The sequence below is a fragment of the Ischnura elegans genome, chromosome 3 (assembly GCF_921293095.1).
Source record: "Ischnura elegans chromosome 3, ioIscEleg1.1, whole genome shotgun sequence".
In the NCBI taxonomy this organism is placed as follows: domain Eukaryota; kingdom Metazoa; phylum Arthropoda; class Insecta; order Odonata; family Coenagrionidae; genus Ischnura; species Ischnura elegans.
The window spans coordinates 2,594,469-2,606,541 of NC_060248.1; the positions used below are offsets into that span (position 1 = coordinate 2,594,469).

General features: G+C 39.3%; 1 protein-coding gene across 1 annotated transcript in view; it reads left to right on the top strand.

Annotated features, from left to right (window-relative positions):
- Positions 1-926: 926 nt before the first annotated feature.
- LOC124155329 (protein FAN-like) overlaps positions 927-12,073 on the top strand; it is a 117,792-nt gene continuing 106,645 nt past the window's right edge. Inside the window, exons 1-3 of the mRNA XM_046529056.1 lie at positions 927-1,460; positions 1,531-1,764; positions 1,852-2,059. Of these exons, the coding sequence (XP_046385012.1) occupies positions 1,447-1,460; positions 1,531-1,764; positions 1,852-2,059 (456 nt within the window). The 5' untranslated portion in view covers positions 927-1,446. The remainder of the gene's footprint in view (positions 1,461-1,530; positions 1,765-1,851; positions 2,060-12,073) is intronic.

Below are 12,073 nucleotides of genomic sequence, written 5' to 3' on the forward strand. Positions count from 1 at the left end.
CTTCATAAAATAACAAAAAAACTTTCACCGTGGTAAGCAAACATATATTTTTATATAATTTTGGGGTTATTGATTATATCTGAAATGTATGCAAGTTCCCTATTATCGAAAAATCTCAGTTTCAAGTTATTCAGTTGATGAAATATGGAAATATTATTTATATTAAAGTTATCTTCACTCACATAGCACACGGGTTTATCATTCCGTTTATTATACTCTTATTTTTCCGTTACGCTCATCCCGACAGACGGCATGCATCGAGGCTTTTCTTTTAATTTCCTCCGTGGGAATGCAGACGAAATTTTTTTCTGGGGTGTTATTGCACAGAGGAACAATGCACCACTTGTAATTTTTCCTTATTTCACCCATGTTCTCCTTTAAACGCAACGTGGCTCTTCCAAACCTACAGTTACTGGGCTTGGATCTTGGGCTCCTACTTAACTATGACGTCACGGCCTAAGATTAGTGGGGGCGGTATTTTTTAGCCCGCGAAACTCGGGAGACTTTTGGGTGTCATTTTCTAGTGTATAAACTGAATTTTAAGCGGAAAAAAGTATATTGTGGTACTAAGTGTTTACTGTAATAATTCAGCATACTGTTTATAAAAAGCATGCAATTTCCCTATTACATACATTCATTTTACCAAGATTTCAGAAGGAATTTGCTTCTAAGCCTTGAACAAATCCGGTATTGCTTCGTGTGATATTACTAAACTTTTTGAGGCCACTTCTGGAAAATTATGCTAAAAAAGAAACGGACGCTGTAGAAGGTCCTGCGCTCAGGAAAGTATCGCTAAGAGAACTAATTTTGACATAAATAGCGTCTGTTTCAAACGTTCGCCATTCATTCCCATACGAATTTTGTTCTCAAAACAGCGCACCAGCGGCGACAATTGGAAGCTCCAACATGCGACATGCGACCAACTCCAGACGTGCTCGCATGCTCATTCTGCCCTTGTTCTGCCCGTTTACAGCTCACGTTGGACGGCGAGTTGACGCTTCGAGGCGAGGAGGCGCTTGGACTTGACGGACTTGACCAAACCCCTAAATCCTCTGATACGTTCCATCACGTTCCATGGTTCCATGGTCATGCTCTTGGGCGCAGAAAGAAGCAGCAGCAGACGAGTTGCACGGGGCATGAGGACTACTGTAATTGACAAGTAGTCGAAAGCACTGTTTCGGATATGTCATACATTTAAACGTTTGACATTATCGTTATGTTACAGCCTAGCCCATAAGAGTTTTAATAGGTAGCCGTAATTCCTGTATTCGTTTATTGCATTACTAAATGCATCTCTATCGTTAATATAACTAGGCATGAAAAAATGTTATCTCCAGGTTTGGATCGAAATTCTTATGTGGAATGCCTCGTAAATCATGACAAATATTTGTTGATGTTCAAGTTGTTGCTGATTATTTTGTTGACAAACATTTGGCGATATCGACCATGGAAAAGCAGAGGTTCGTCATATCAAAGTGTTTCCCCTATTGCATTGTGAATGACATATTAACAGAACAAAAACTGTTTTAGGTTTTCACTCCTCTTGCTGGATCCGGGAGAGTATTTTTTTGAAGATTTCAGTGCCGTAATGGTTCAAATGAATCGGAATGGAGAAGGAGAAGGCCTGGAGGAACAGCTGGGGCGAGTGAAGATGTGCTCAAAATCTATAGTTTTTGATCCTAAGGACTTCAGGAAGCCACTCCTTAAAATACCTCTGCGAGACTGTTCGAATATCAGTGAATTGGACGGATGTCAAACACCGAGGTAATTGCCTCATGTTTTTGCTTTAAAATGCTGATTGACGTATATACCATTGATTATTTAAGAATTTTTCTGCATTACATCTTTCAGGCTGTGCTACGAAAAAAATGCGGTTGTAGTGAAGACTAGGCAGTACATTGAAATGCTGGAAGGAAATGTGATAGCACCTTACAAATTCATATCCACGGAAAACACGTTTATATTTGTGTTGAACTACGTTAAAGTGAGCGATTGTTTGCCTCACCTATGTCAACTGCATCGTGCATCGGGGTTGCCCGTGGTGGAGCAAAACAGCATGGTAAGAATGCTCTTTTACTCCTTACGAGGCATTAGGCTCATCTCACATGAATGGCTAATTCTATCGAACTTTATTTCATTACATCTTCCAGGCCATGTTTTCACGGCTTGAATTTTTCGACGCGAAAGGCCGAAGGCAGTGTTTTCACGGCTTTGCGGTCAAGCATGCCAAGTGGGTCCCAAGTGCCATTAGGGTCCATAGGCGCGACCCTTTCTTATTGTCCGTGTGGGTATTATCTCGGCCCATTCCGGCACTTAATGTCCCACTGAAGGAAGGTCCCACATGGTCACTTATTGGTTTATAAGTTAGAATAATTAAAAACGTACATGTTGCATTTATTGAAAATCAATGCCAAGAATTACATTCTGGATACCTCTGCTGATCGGTTCCAAATTTTAAACAGAACTCTAGCATTTGCATTAATGGGGTTCATCATCACCTAGAACAAATTTTGGAGACGCTAAGGTTAGATATGTATTTTATTGTTATTTTCAAACCTTAATAGCACATTTATAGAAGTGATATTGTTATGATTTACATCTATAGATACGCATTACCCTGTTAGCCACATTCTAAGTGTACATTTGCGGTGACATTTGGTGAAGTAACCGATTTAACTCCTATGAAATAAAGCCCTTAATATAATGTAATAATATATGATTCTCGTAATGTAATGAAATATAATTCTCTAAGTTCTATGACGTGAACCAAAATTACACCGACTATTTTAATAACCTCTTATCAACATTTGAATACAAGCGTATTATAAATGAATTTCGCTATAAATGCTAATTAATACATATACAAAAAAAGTCGTAAATTTACTGTACAAATAAGGAATGTTTTACGTAGACACGCTCTACCCAGGTAATTACCCTCATATCCTGGTTCTATGGGGAGGTTACATTAAGGTGGTCTGCCCTGTGCACCTCACAGGCTTACTTCGGGACACATTAGTGCATTAATGTTTTCTTGGGAAAACCTAGTACCCTCCAACTGGCACATACAAGAGTAGATTGGTGCAAGTAGCCTACTACTGAAATATGTGGAAGAAATTAACCTCACTCTTCTCGGAATAACTCATTTTCTTTTCAAAATTTTCTTGGGGTGTATTCAAATTTAGCTGTTAACGCTCTGTATGCATTCCACTACCTATATTAGGGATGGTTTCTGTAGAAACACGCTGTGCGATGCAGCCCATACCATGACTGAAAATAGAGAACTGCTCGACCCAGGTCATTACCCTCATGTCTTGGTTCTCTGCTATGCTAGGTACATTGAAAGATTTCTCCCTTTAAAATATTTGTTGGTCTATGGTATACATAATGCCCTTTTGCTTGAAACCCTAAAAATAATGGTAGAACTTCGTTTAAAAGTTCTATAGGCATTGCAAAATGAAATACATTGATGAACTGACATTTGCTGCAATAGTAACAATTTTAAAAAATTAAAACCGCAATAGTAACAGTAAACTGACGGCAAAAGTATGCCATGATGGGCTGCCTTCGGGAAAAGGGTCGAGGATTATATTTGCCCAGTTGCCGAGGATAGGGTCTGGCACCCCACTAGGCAAGGTCATTAAGTGGAGGACTACCTGGACAATTCCTTGCCAGGAAACCACTCCGTACTGGGCGAAAAACAAATGCTAAAAGCCTTCGAACAGCCAAAACCAACTTTCCATGAAGGAGCCCGGCGCGAAAGGCTCAATCTTATGATTTCCAACTTCTGAAGAAAGAATTTAGAGAAGCACAGAATTTACAGATGAAATCTCATTTGAAGGGGAGTTTGAAAAACTTTGTGCTTTTCCACATTTTTCATCAGTTCTAACTATCTTGAATAGTCATCAAAAGGCTCAAGTTTTGCGAAGATTAACAGAATGATTAGTGCACCAGAGTAGCAACTTTCATCAGATTTCACAATCTTGAATAGTTATCGAGTTACCTTTATTTTTTTTTCCCTTTAGTTTTTGTTATTTAAGAGGTACAAAGGTTCAGAGAAATAAGAAAGCCGTGCATTCCAGTCAGACAACAATACCCAGACTGCCCGATACACACGTATCGAACCTTTTTATTTATATTGGAAACGTCCAAACAAACAGAATTGCATACATTCCAACACTCCACCTCAATTCTAGCAATGTCCAAAAAAAAATGAAAAAAACAAGCATTCAAATGTGGAAACACACATTACATAAATTCTTTTAAATGTATATACAAAAACATAAATATCTTTCTTTCTGAAGAATAAGAAAAAGAACAACAATAAATATAAACAATTTAAACGAGGTCTAGTTTAAACTACGAGGTACGTCCGCAAAGTAAGTTCCGTTTTGAAATAAAAAAAGAACAAGTACAGATACTTCAAAGAAATTTGTTGCATAAAACTCTACCACTCTTACACGATTTTTCGACGCATATCCCGTGATTCTTCAGGTATTTTTCACAGCATGGGACAAGTTTTTGTACACTCCCTTCGTAGACTGTTGCCGCCATTGTAGTCTGCCATGAGGTAACAAGTTCTTTTAGCTCATCGACACTGTTGTACCGCTGACTTTTACGGACAGACTTTTCGGCGCTGAGTAAACCAGTCAATAAAAATGTTGGTTGCGAGAGAATTAAGAACCAGCATTACAGAACCAGCGCCGACAAATGCTCACGAAAGTCGTGGTTTTCATTCACGACAATGCCTGACCGCACCCTGCGGATGTGACAAAAAGACTACAACAGGGCCTTTGACTGGAATGTTTTTGACCATCCCCCATACACCCCCAACCTTGCTCCAAGTGATTTTCACTTGTTTCTGCATTTGAAGTCTTTTCATGGCGGACAGCGGTACAGCAAGAGCTACGAGAACATATTACCTCATGGAAGACTACACTGGCGGCAACAGTCTACGAAGAGGGTGTACAAAAACTTGTGCCACGCTATGACAAACGCCTGGAAAATTGCGGAATCCACGTCGAAAAATCGTGTAAGAGTGGTAAAGTTTTGTGCAATAAATTTCTTTGAAGCACCCGCACTTGTTTTTTTTTTTTTTTAAAACGGAACTTACTTTCTGGATGTACCTCGTATTTGCTTCACACCCAAACCAGTGCGATGATAGAGAAAAGATTCACCAACTAGTCCTTTAGTTAATATGTCTGCCTTCTGTTGAGCAGTTGGTATATATTTTACTGAGAGAATTTTCTTCTCAACTAAGTCTCTCACAAAATGATACTTAACATTCATATGTTTAAGTCTTTTGTGTTCCCACTTTGTTAAACAGGCAATACATGAACTATTATCTTCATAGATAGTAGTTGGGTCCTCTACTCTTTCACCAAAATCATCAAGAAATGCTTCAGCACTCATAGCACAAACTGTTCCATATCCTGTATCATAATCTTCTAGATAAGCAGGTCTTTTCCTTTATCTGACTGACCTTCTGACTTGATCATCTACTTCCCATTCTCCACCTAAATTCTTGTCTCCACCTGAATTCTGCTCTCCACCTGAATTTTGAACTCTCTCTGCTGGGTAGTACTCTTCATTTTCACCTTGATTTTCTTTCCAGTATCCTAATTCCCTCTTAGCTTGGAAATTCTTTTCATCAAAAATTACATCTCTTTCTCTGACTATCTTTTTTAGTTCTGGATCCCAAAGTCTGTACCCATTAGTGCAGTACCCTACAAAAATGTACTTCTTACATCTGGATTCTAGCTTACTCCTCATTAATTGTTTAGGAGTGTGCAGGTAGGCTGTACATCCAAAAATTTTTAATTTATTTAGATTGGTTGTTTTCCATACCAGAGGTATGCTGGAACTTCCTTTTCCAGAGCTTTTGTGGGAGTCCTGTTGATTAAATATACAGCAGTAAGTACTGCTTCCGTCCACAAAGCTTTTGATAAACCAGAGCTGTGTATCAAACATCTTGCTTTTTCAAATATTGTACGATTCATTCGTTCTGCCACCCCATTTTGCTGTGGCGTGTATGGTATTGTGGACTCAAATTGTATACCTCGTTCTTCAAATTACACTTTAATTTCATTGGTAACATACTCCCTGCCATTATCACACCTGAAACGACTTAACTTTGTACAAAAATGAGATGTTGCCATTTTCTCATAAATCTTCAGATAATGAAAGGCTTCTGACTTTGTTTTCAAGAAATACACAGCAGTAAAATGAGTATAATCATCCACAAATGTCATTATATACTTCATCCCATCATATGACATTGGAGATACTGGTCCAACCAGATCACTATGCACAAGTTCCAATGGACGTTTTGCTCTGAGTCTTCCGTGCATGTGTGGTAGTTTTGTTTGCTTTCCAGTCACGCAATGCTCGCATATACTCTTGAACTTATCTTCTTTAATTCCATCCACCAGTGTGGTTAATTTCTTTAAACCATCTTTGGAAATGTGTCCTAGTCTTTGGTGCCATAAATGTTCTGCTTCCATTGAAAGGCAAGCTGTGTGTGCTCTCCGAAAAATAATTTTGTATAATTTTCCACAGCGCCTGGCAACTGCTACTGTTCGACCACCTTCCAAAACTTTTCCTATTCCATCTGCAAACAGCACACCATAACCATGAGAATCCTATTTTTGAACTGATAGGAGATTCATCTCAAGATCAGGTACCCTTAACATGTTTGCATTGTGTAACTTAACCCATTTTCCGTTATTAAAAATAACACCATCAATATCCCCTTTTTCTTTGGCAGTCATCAGCTGTCCAGTTTTAGCAACTTTAATGTAGATGGGTATCTTCAATGGAGTAACATTGCTGAGAGGAGTTAGTTCCCCAACTAAATGCTCAGAAGCTGCAGAGTCTAAAGTAAAACTTATTTCACCTTCAGACTGTGAGCTTGTTCCCATAGCAGTTGATTCCTCCTCCATTGTCATCTTCTTGTCTTCTCTCTCCGCATGTGCTGCAAAGCTGATTCCGTAGTCGTCTGCTGAAGATTCTTCATCATCGTTGGCTGCATGAGCGTGCCCACTTTTATTTTTACCCTTCCAGCATTCAGCCCTTAAATGACCTGGTTTACCACAGTTGTGACAGGGAATATGAAATTTATTTTCATTCTTTACCTCCGCTACGTCATTCTTCCGTGTATTCCGATAGTTGTTCTTTACTCGTTTGGACTGTGTAACGAATGCCGTCGTAGATAGAACTTCAGAATACATATCCTGCTCTCCGTTAGCCAAAAACGATCGCTTGGATTCTTCATCAAGTAATCTGTTCTTCACAAAAGCTAAGGTTAGTCTATCAGTAGACATAGTCTCTATGGCTGTGACGACCACGTTATATTCTTGTGGCAAGGTAAGCAACAAATGACAAATTATATCCGGCTCACTCACATTGGCACCCGTTGACTTCAGTTGACGAATCAGTCGATCGAAATGAAGAAAATGATTTTCTAGATTTTCTTTCTTCGGGTTATGTTGACAAGCCGGAGATAAAAGCTGTCTTCTAATTTGTAACTGAGTAGCTAAACCTTTCCTTTCAAAAGTATCTTTCAGCTCCTTCCATACGCTGTATGCTGATATTTTTCCTTTTGCGTACTCCAAATGACTGTTCGCAAGCTTCCGAATTATTAGTCCTTTGCATCTTTTGTCTCGACTCCGCAATTTAGCGTTCGCTTCTTCTCGAGCTGTACGTTCCGACGCTGCTTCATTTAGGATCGGTCCTGGATAAACTGGTTCTTCCTCGGTGAGTGTCAAGAGATCTAATTCATCCAATAACATTTCCATACGAAATTTCCAGTCGTCGTATTCTTTCCCGTCGAACAAGGGAACTTTGAATCTGTCGTCTTCATATTCCGCCGCCATTCTTCAGCGTAAATTTTTCCGACAGAATTTCAATGTTAACTATTGCGGAACGTCGTTGTTAAATGTATCTCGAAAAATGATGATTATGATTCTAATTGAAGCTTAATGACTGGGTGCCCATAACCTGTTATTTAAGAGGTACAAAGGTTCAGAGAAATAAGAAAGCCGTGCATTCCAGTCAGACAACAATACCCAGACTGCCCGATACACACGTATCGAACCTTTTTATTTATATTGGAAACGTCCAAACAAACAGATAGAATTGCATACATTCCAACAGTTTTTCAATGATTAACAGAAACACCACAACACCAGAAAATATTTCACATGCCTTTATCAAAGAAAGACTCCTTTAAATAACTAATGAAAATATTTCTGATTCTGCATTAAGCCAACAATATTATTATCTTATGTAGTGGTATGTTTCACTACAGAAACTTGCCATTAATGTTTATACATGAACACGGTTGTTTCACTTAGCACAAACAAACCTCCAAGGTACACAATACTCTGATACAATGCTTGTAGGGGTCTTGTCGGTGATGCAGCACTCGTACATGTAATACATATTATGTACAAAAATATGAGTAATCGCTCAAAAACTGTAGAGACACAATAAATTATTAAATGAAAACACGAAAGAACAAAAATCGCATCAAGACTTTCACCATCGCTGAATAACTGAAGAGATGCACGAATGACTTCATTCAACGCTGCGGGGATTTAGCACAGGTTAAATAACACTAATATAATTAATTTTTTTCTCCACAACCAACAACTTAAGCACAATACAGACCACAAGCATGTAAGCATTTAGGATTGAATTGGTTTAGGGTTAGGGTATTGGCATTGCTATTTTCATTTGCTATCTTTCGTAGGTAGGTGGCATGACTATGCCGGCTATATTTTTTTTAATGGCGAAGTAAGGTTTTAACGTGCTTCACTATTTTAGATTGCATGCTCATGTCATATGCCTTTGTGGGTGATAATGATTTCCAAAGGGTGAAATGGTGAACAATACAAAATGCAGATGATGTACATTAAATTTTATTTTCATTTAGCATTAGATGTGAATTTTTGTAAGATGGTAAAGTACATGTTTCCTCATTTATGACATTATTTTAATTTCTGACCATGATTTTGAACTAAATATTCCAATTGAACCTTCAGAAAAGTTAATTTTCCAATCAATGCAGTAGTGAAGCCTGTGCGAGAAAGTTTTCTACCTGATACTCATTTCAGGAGAGTTTCACATAAATTTTACAATTCAAATCTGTTGGAAAGGACTTGTGGAAAACACTTTCAGGTCAATAAATAAGGAAAAATGTTTCCAATGACATTCGATTCAGTGTCAAAACAGTCCATGTGGACAGGACTGGATTTACCCAAAGTCACGCAATAGGTACCTCTCCATGGATGAGCACCCTTGAGCGCTCACTTGAGCCCCCACTCGCATGAGGTGACAGCAGGCATCCCTTGGACAGCGACAGTATGCAGTATGATTTGACCAAGTTAAAAATTAATACGTAAAAACTGAAACTAATAGTATTCACAAGCAAACGTCTCACAAGTAATCTTCATTTAGGCCACGTATCGCAGTTCTTACTATGAATATTCTGCGAAAATCTGAAAATGATGTAAATTTTTACTGCATTAATATATTTTCATTTCGTGCATAATAATATCAATTCCAGTAAACCATTCAATAATATGAATATCTAGGAATAGATTTGCAGCATCTATACCCCATATTACATACCTGATTACCAAAAGCAACGATGGCATTTTCTTTCTAATTACACGAGGGAAAGACTAATTCCATCGTGCTTGGAAATCTCTAGTTACTTCTTATTTATGTAAGAGCCCTAGTCTATTGAAAAAAGGAATCACATGACATGAAAAAATATTATATTTACCCAAAACAAATTCTATACAATCAAAATGGTGACCATTTTCAAATTATATATTATATACAATTACGTACAGTCATGTATGTTTTACCATTGTAGGAAATACCTCTCTTGCAATTTTATAACAATATATTTAACCTATAATACTATTTACAATATATGATACTGAAATATATAATACTATTTATGCCTCCTTATGAAAGAAAGAAAAAAGCTGGGGACAGAGTTGGGGATAATCCTTACAGCCAGGTGGAGCGAAACCCTTAGGACGGGCTCGCGGGGTACACTCCTGCGGCAGGGACTGTAAGCGTTAGCTTTTCTTCTCTACCACCAGAAGGGGAAGGACGGGAAGGAGCAAGGAAAGGAGGCGTCGTCGGGCTCTCATCGGGGAAGGAAGGGAGAGGACGAGGAATCCTGCACCGTCACAGAGGCGGGCGGGCCCTACTATCAGCGAAACCAAGCTTACGCTATTAATGTTCTAACGACCTTGGAGGATTATTCTATGAGGAAGAATAATCCAACAATCAAATCGTTAGAAAATCCTTACAGCCAGTGTAGATATCTGCGGTCTCTTTCCTAAGCCCGAGAGTGCTTGCACCGCAATAGTGCAATACTTGCACCATCGATACTTCTTTCTGCCACCTTCCTCTTGGATGAGTTCAGGGAAGTGAGGTTGAGATAATGATGGTAAAAGTGGCTTGGGATAAGGAATGTAGGATGGAATTCCTCCCCATAGTGCCCTTTCCAGGTTTCGACCACCCTCGACCCATGAACCTAAACCTCTCCCAACCGGCCACCCAATTGAAATTTTTATAGATCTGCTGCTTTCAAAAGTCTGAAACCATTCTTTCCTAAAATCTCTTCAGCCCAAACCCAACCTTTCTCAATCGGAGAACATTGCCCTCCGAAAACTCATCCACAATCCTGATATAGTCATAACCTCAGCTGACAAAGGATCCACAGTAGTTCTCCTGAACACTTCTGATTACATTAAGGAAGCTGAAAGACAACTGACTGATACCTCCTCATACACACTCATGCCTCATGACCCTAACCCCACCTTCCAGGAAAATATCAAGTCTTTTCTCAAGGAACATGCCCCACCGGAAGGCCTCTCTTCGTCTGACATCTCCATCCTTTCCCCCCCAAACCCACATACTCCACATTTTTACATTTTGCCAAAAATACATAAACCCAACCACCCTGGCCATCCTATTGTCTCATCTTGCAACTCACCCACGGAAAGAATATCCGCTTTCATTGACTATTACCTCCAACCACTAGTTTTGTCTCTACCATCCCATATCAAAGACACATATAACTTCCTAGACCGTCTCCAATCCACCCAAATTCCTCCTGACACCCAAATTACCATGGCCACTATAGATGTCACTTCTCTCTACACATCAATTCCTCATTCTGAAGGTCTTTCTTCCCTCCGCCACTTCCTTTCCCAACGCCCTACTCCTCATACCCCTAGCACCGACTTCCTCTTAGACCTAACTAATATCGTCCTAACGCACAATTCGTTCTCATTTAATAATAAGCATTATTTACAGATCAAAGGTTGCTCAATGGGTAGTAGATTCAGTCCCTCCTACGCAAACCTCTACCTAGGCCACTTTGAACAAATTTTCCTTTCCCAATATCCATTGAAACCCCTCCTTTGGCTCAGATTCATTGATGACATATTCCTCCTATGGCCACATGGTAATGATTCCCTCGACAATTTTATTGCTACTCTCAATTCCTCATCCTCTCTTTCTTTCACCTCAACCATTTCTAATTCCCAGATTACCTTCCTTGATGTCAATATCTCTCTTGTCAACAACAAATTTCTCACCTCTGTCCATGTAAAACCCACGAATAAGCAGCAGTACCTTCATTTCAGCAGTTGTCATCCTTCCCATACTAAACGCTCCCTTCCCTATTCCCTGTCCATTCGAGGCCACCGTATATGTAATAATCCTGATGCCTTGAATAATTTCCTTCACAGCCTTCACCGTTCCCTCCTCCAGAGAGGCTACCCAGAGTCCCTTCTACGTAAAAAAATTCTCAAACACAAATGCCCCCCAGAACCGTGCAATAGAAACAAACCACGAGACCTTTCCCTCTGCACCACTTACTTTCCTGGAATACAATCCCTGCAATCTATCCTTAAAGACCTCTTCCCTATTCTAAAAAACAATAAGTCGACGGCCAATCTTTTCGCCAAACCCCCTACTGTCACATTCAGACGACCTGCAAACCTTTTAAATTTATTCTGCTCTACTAACCCCTTACAGAAGTCAC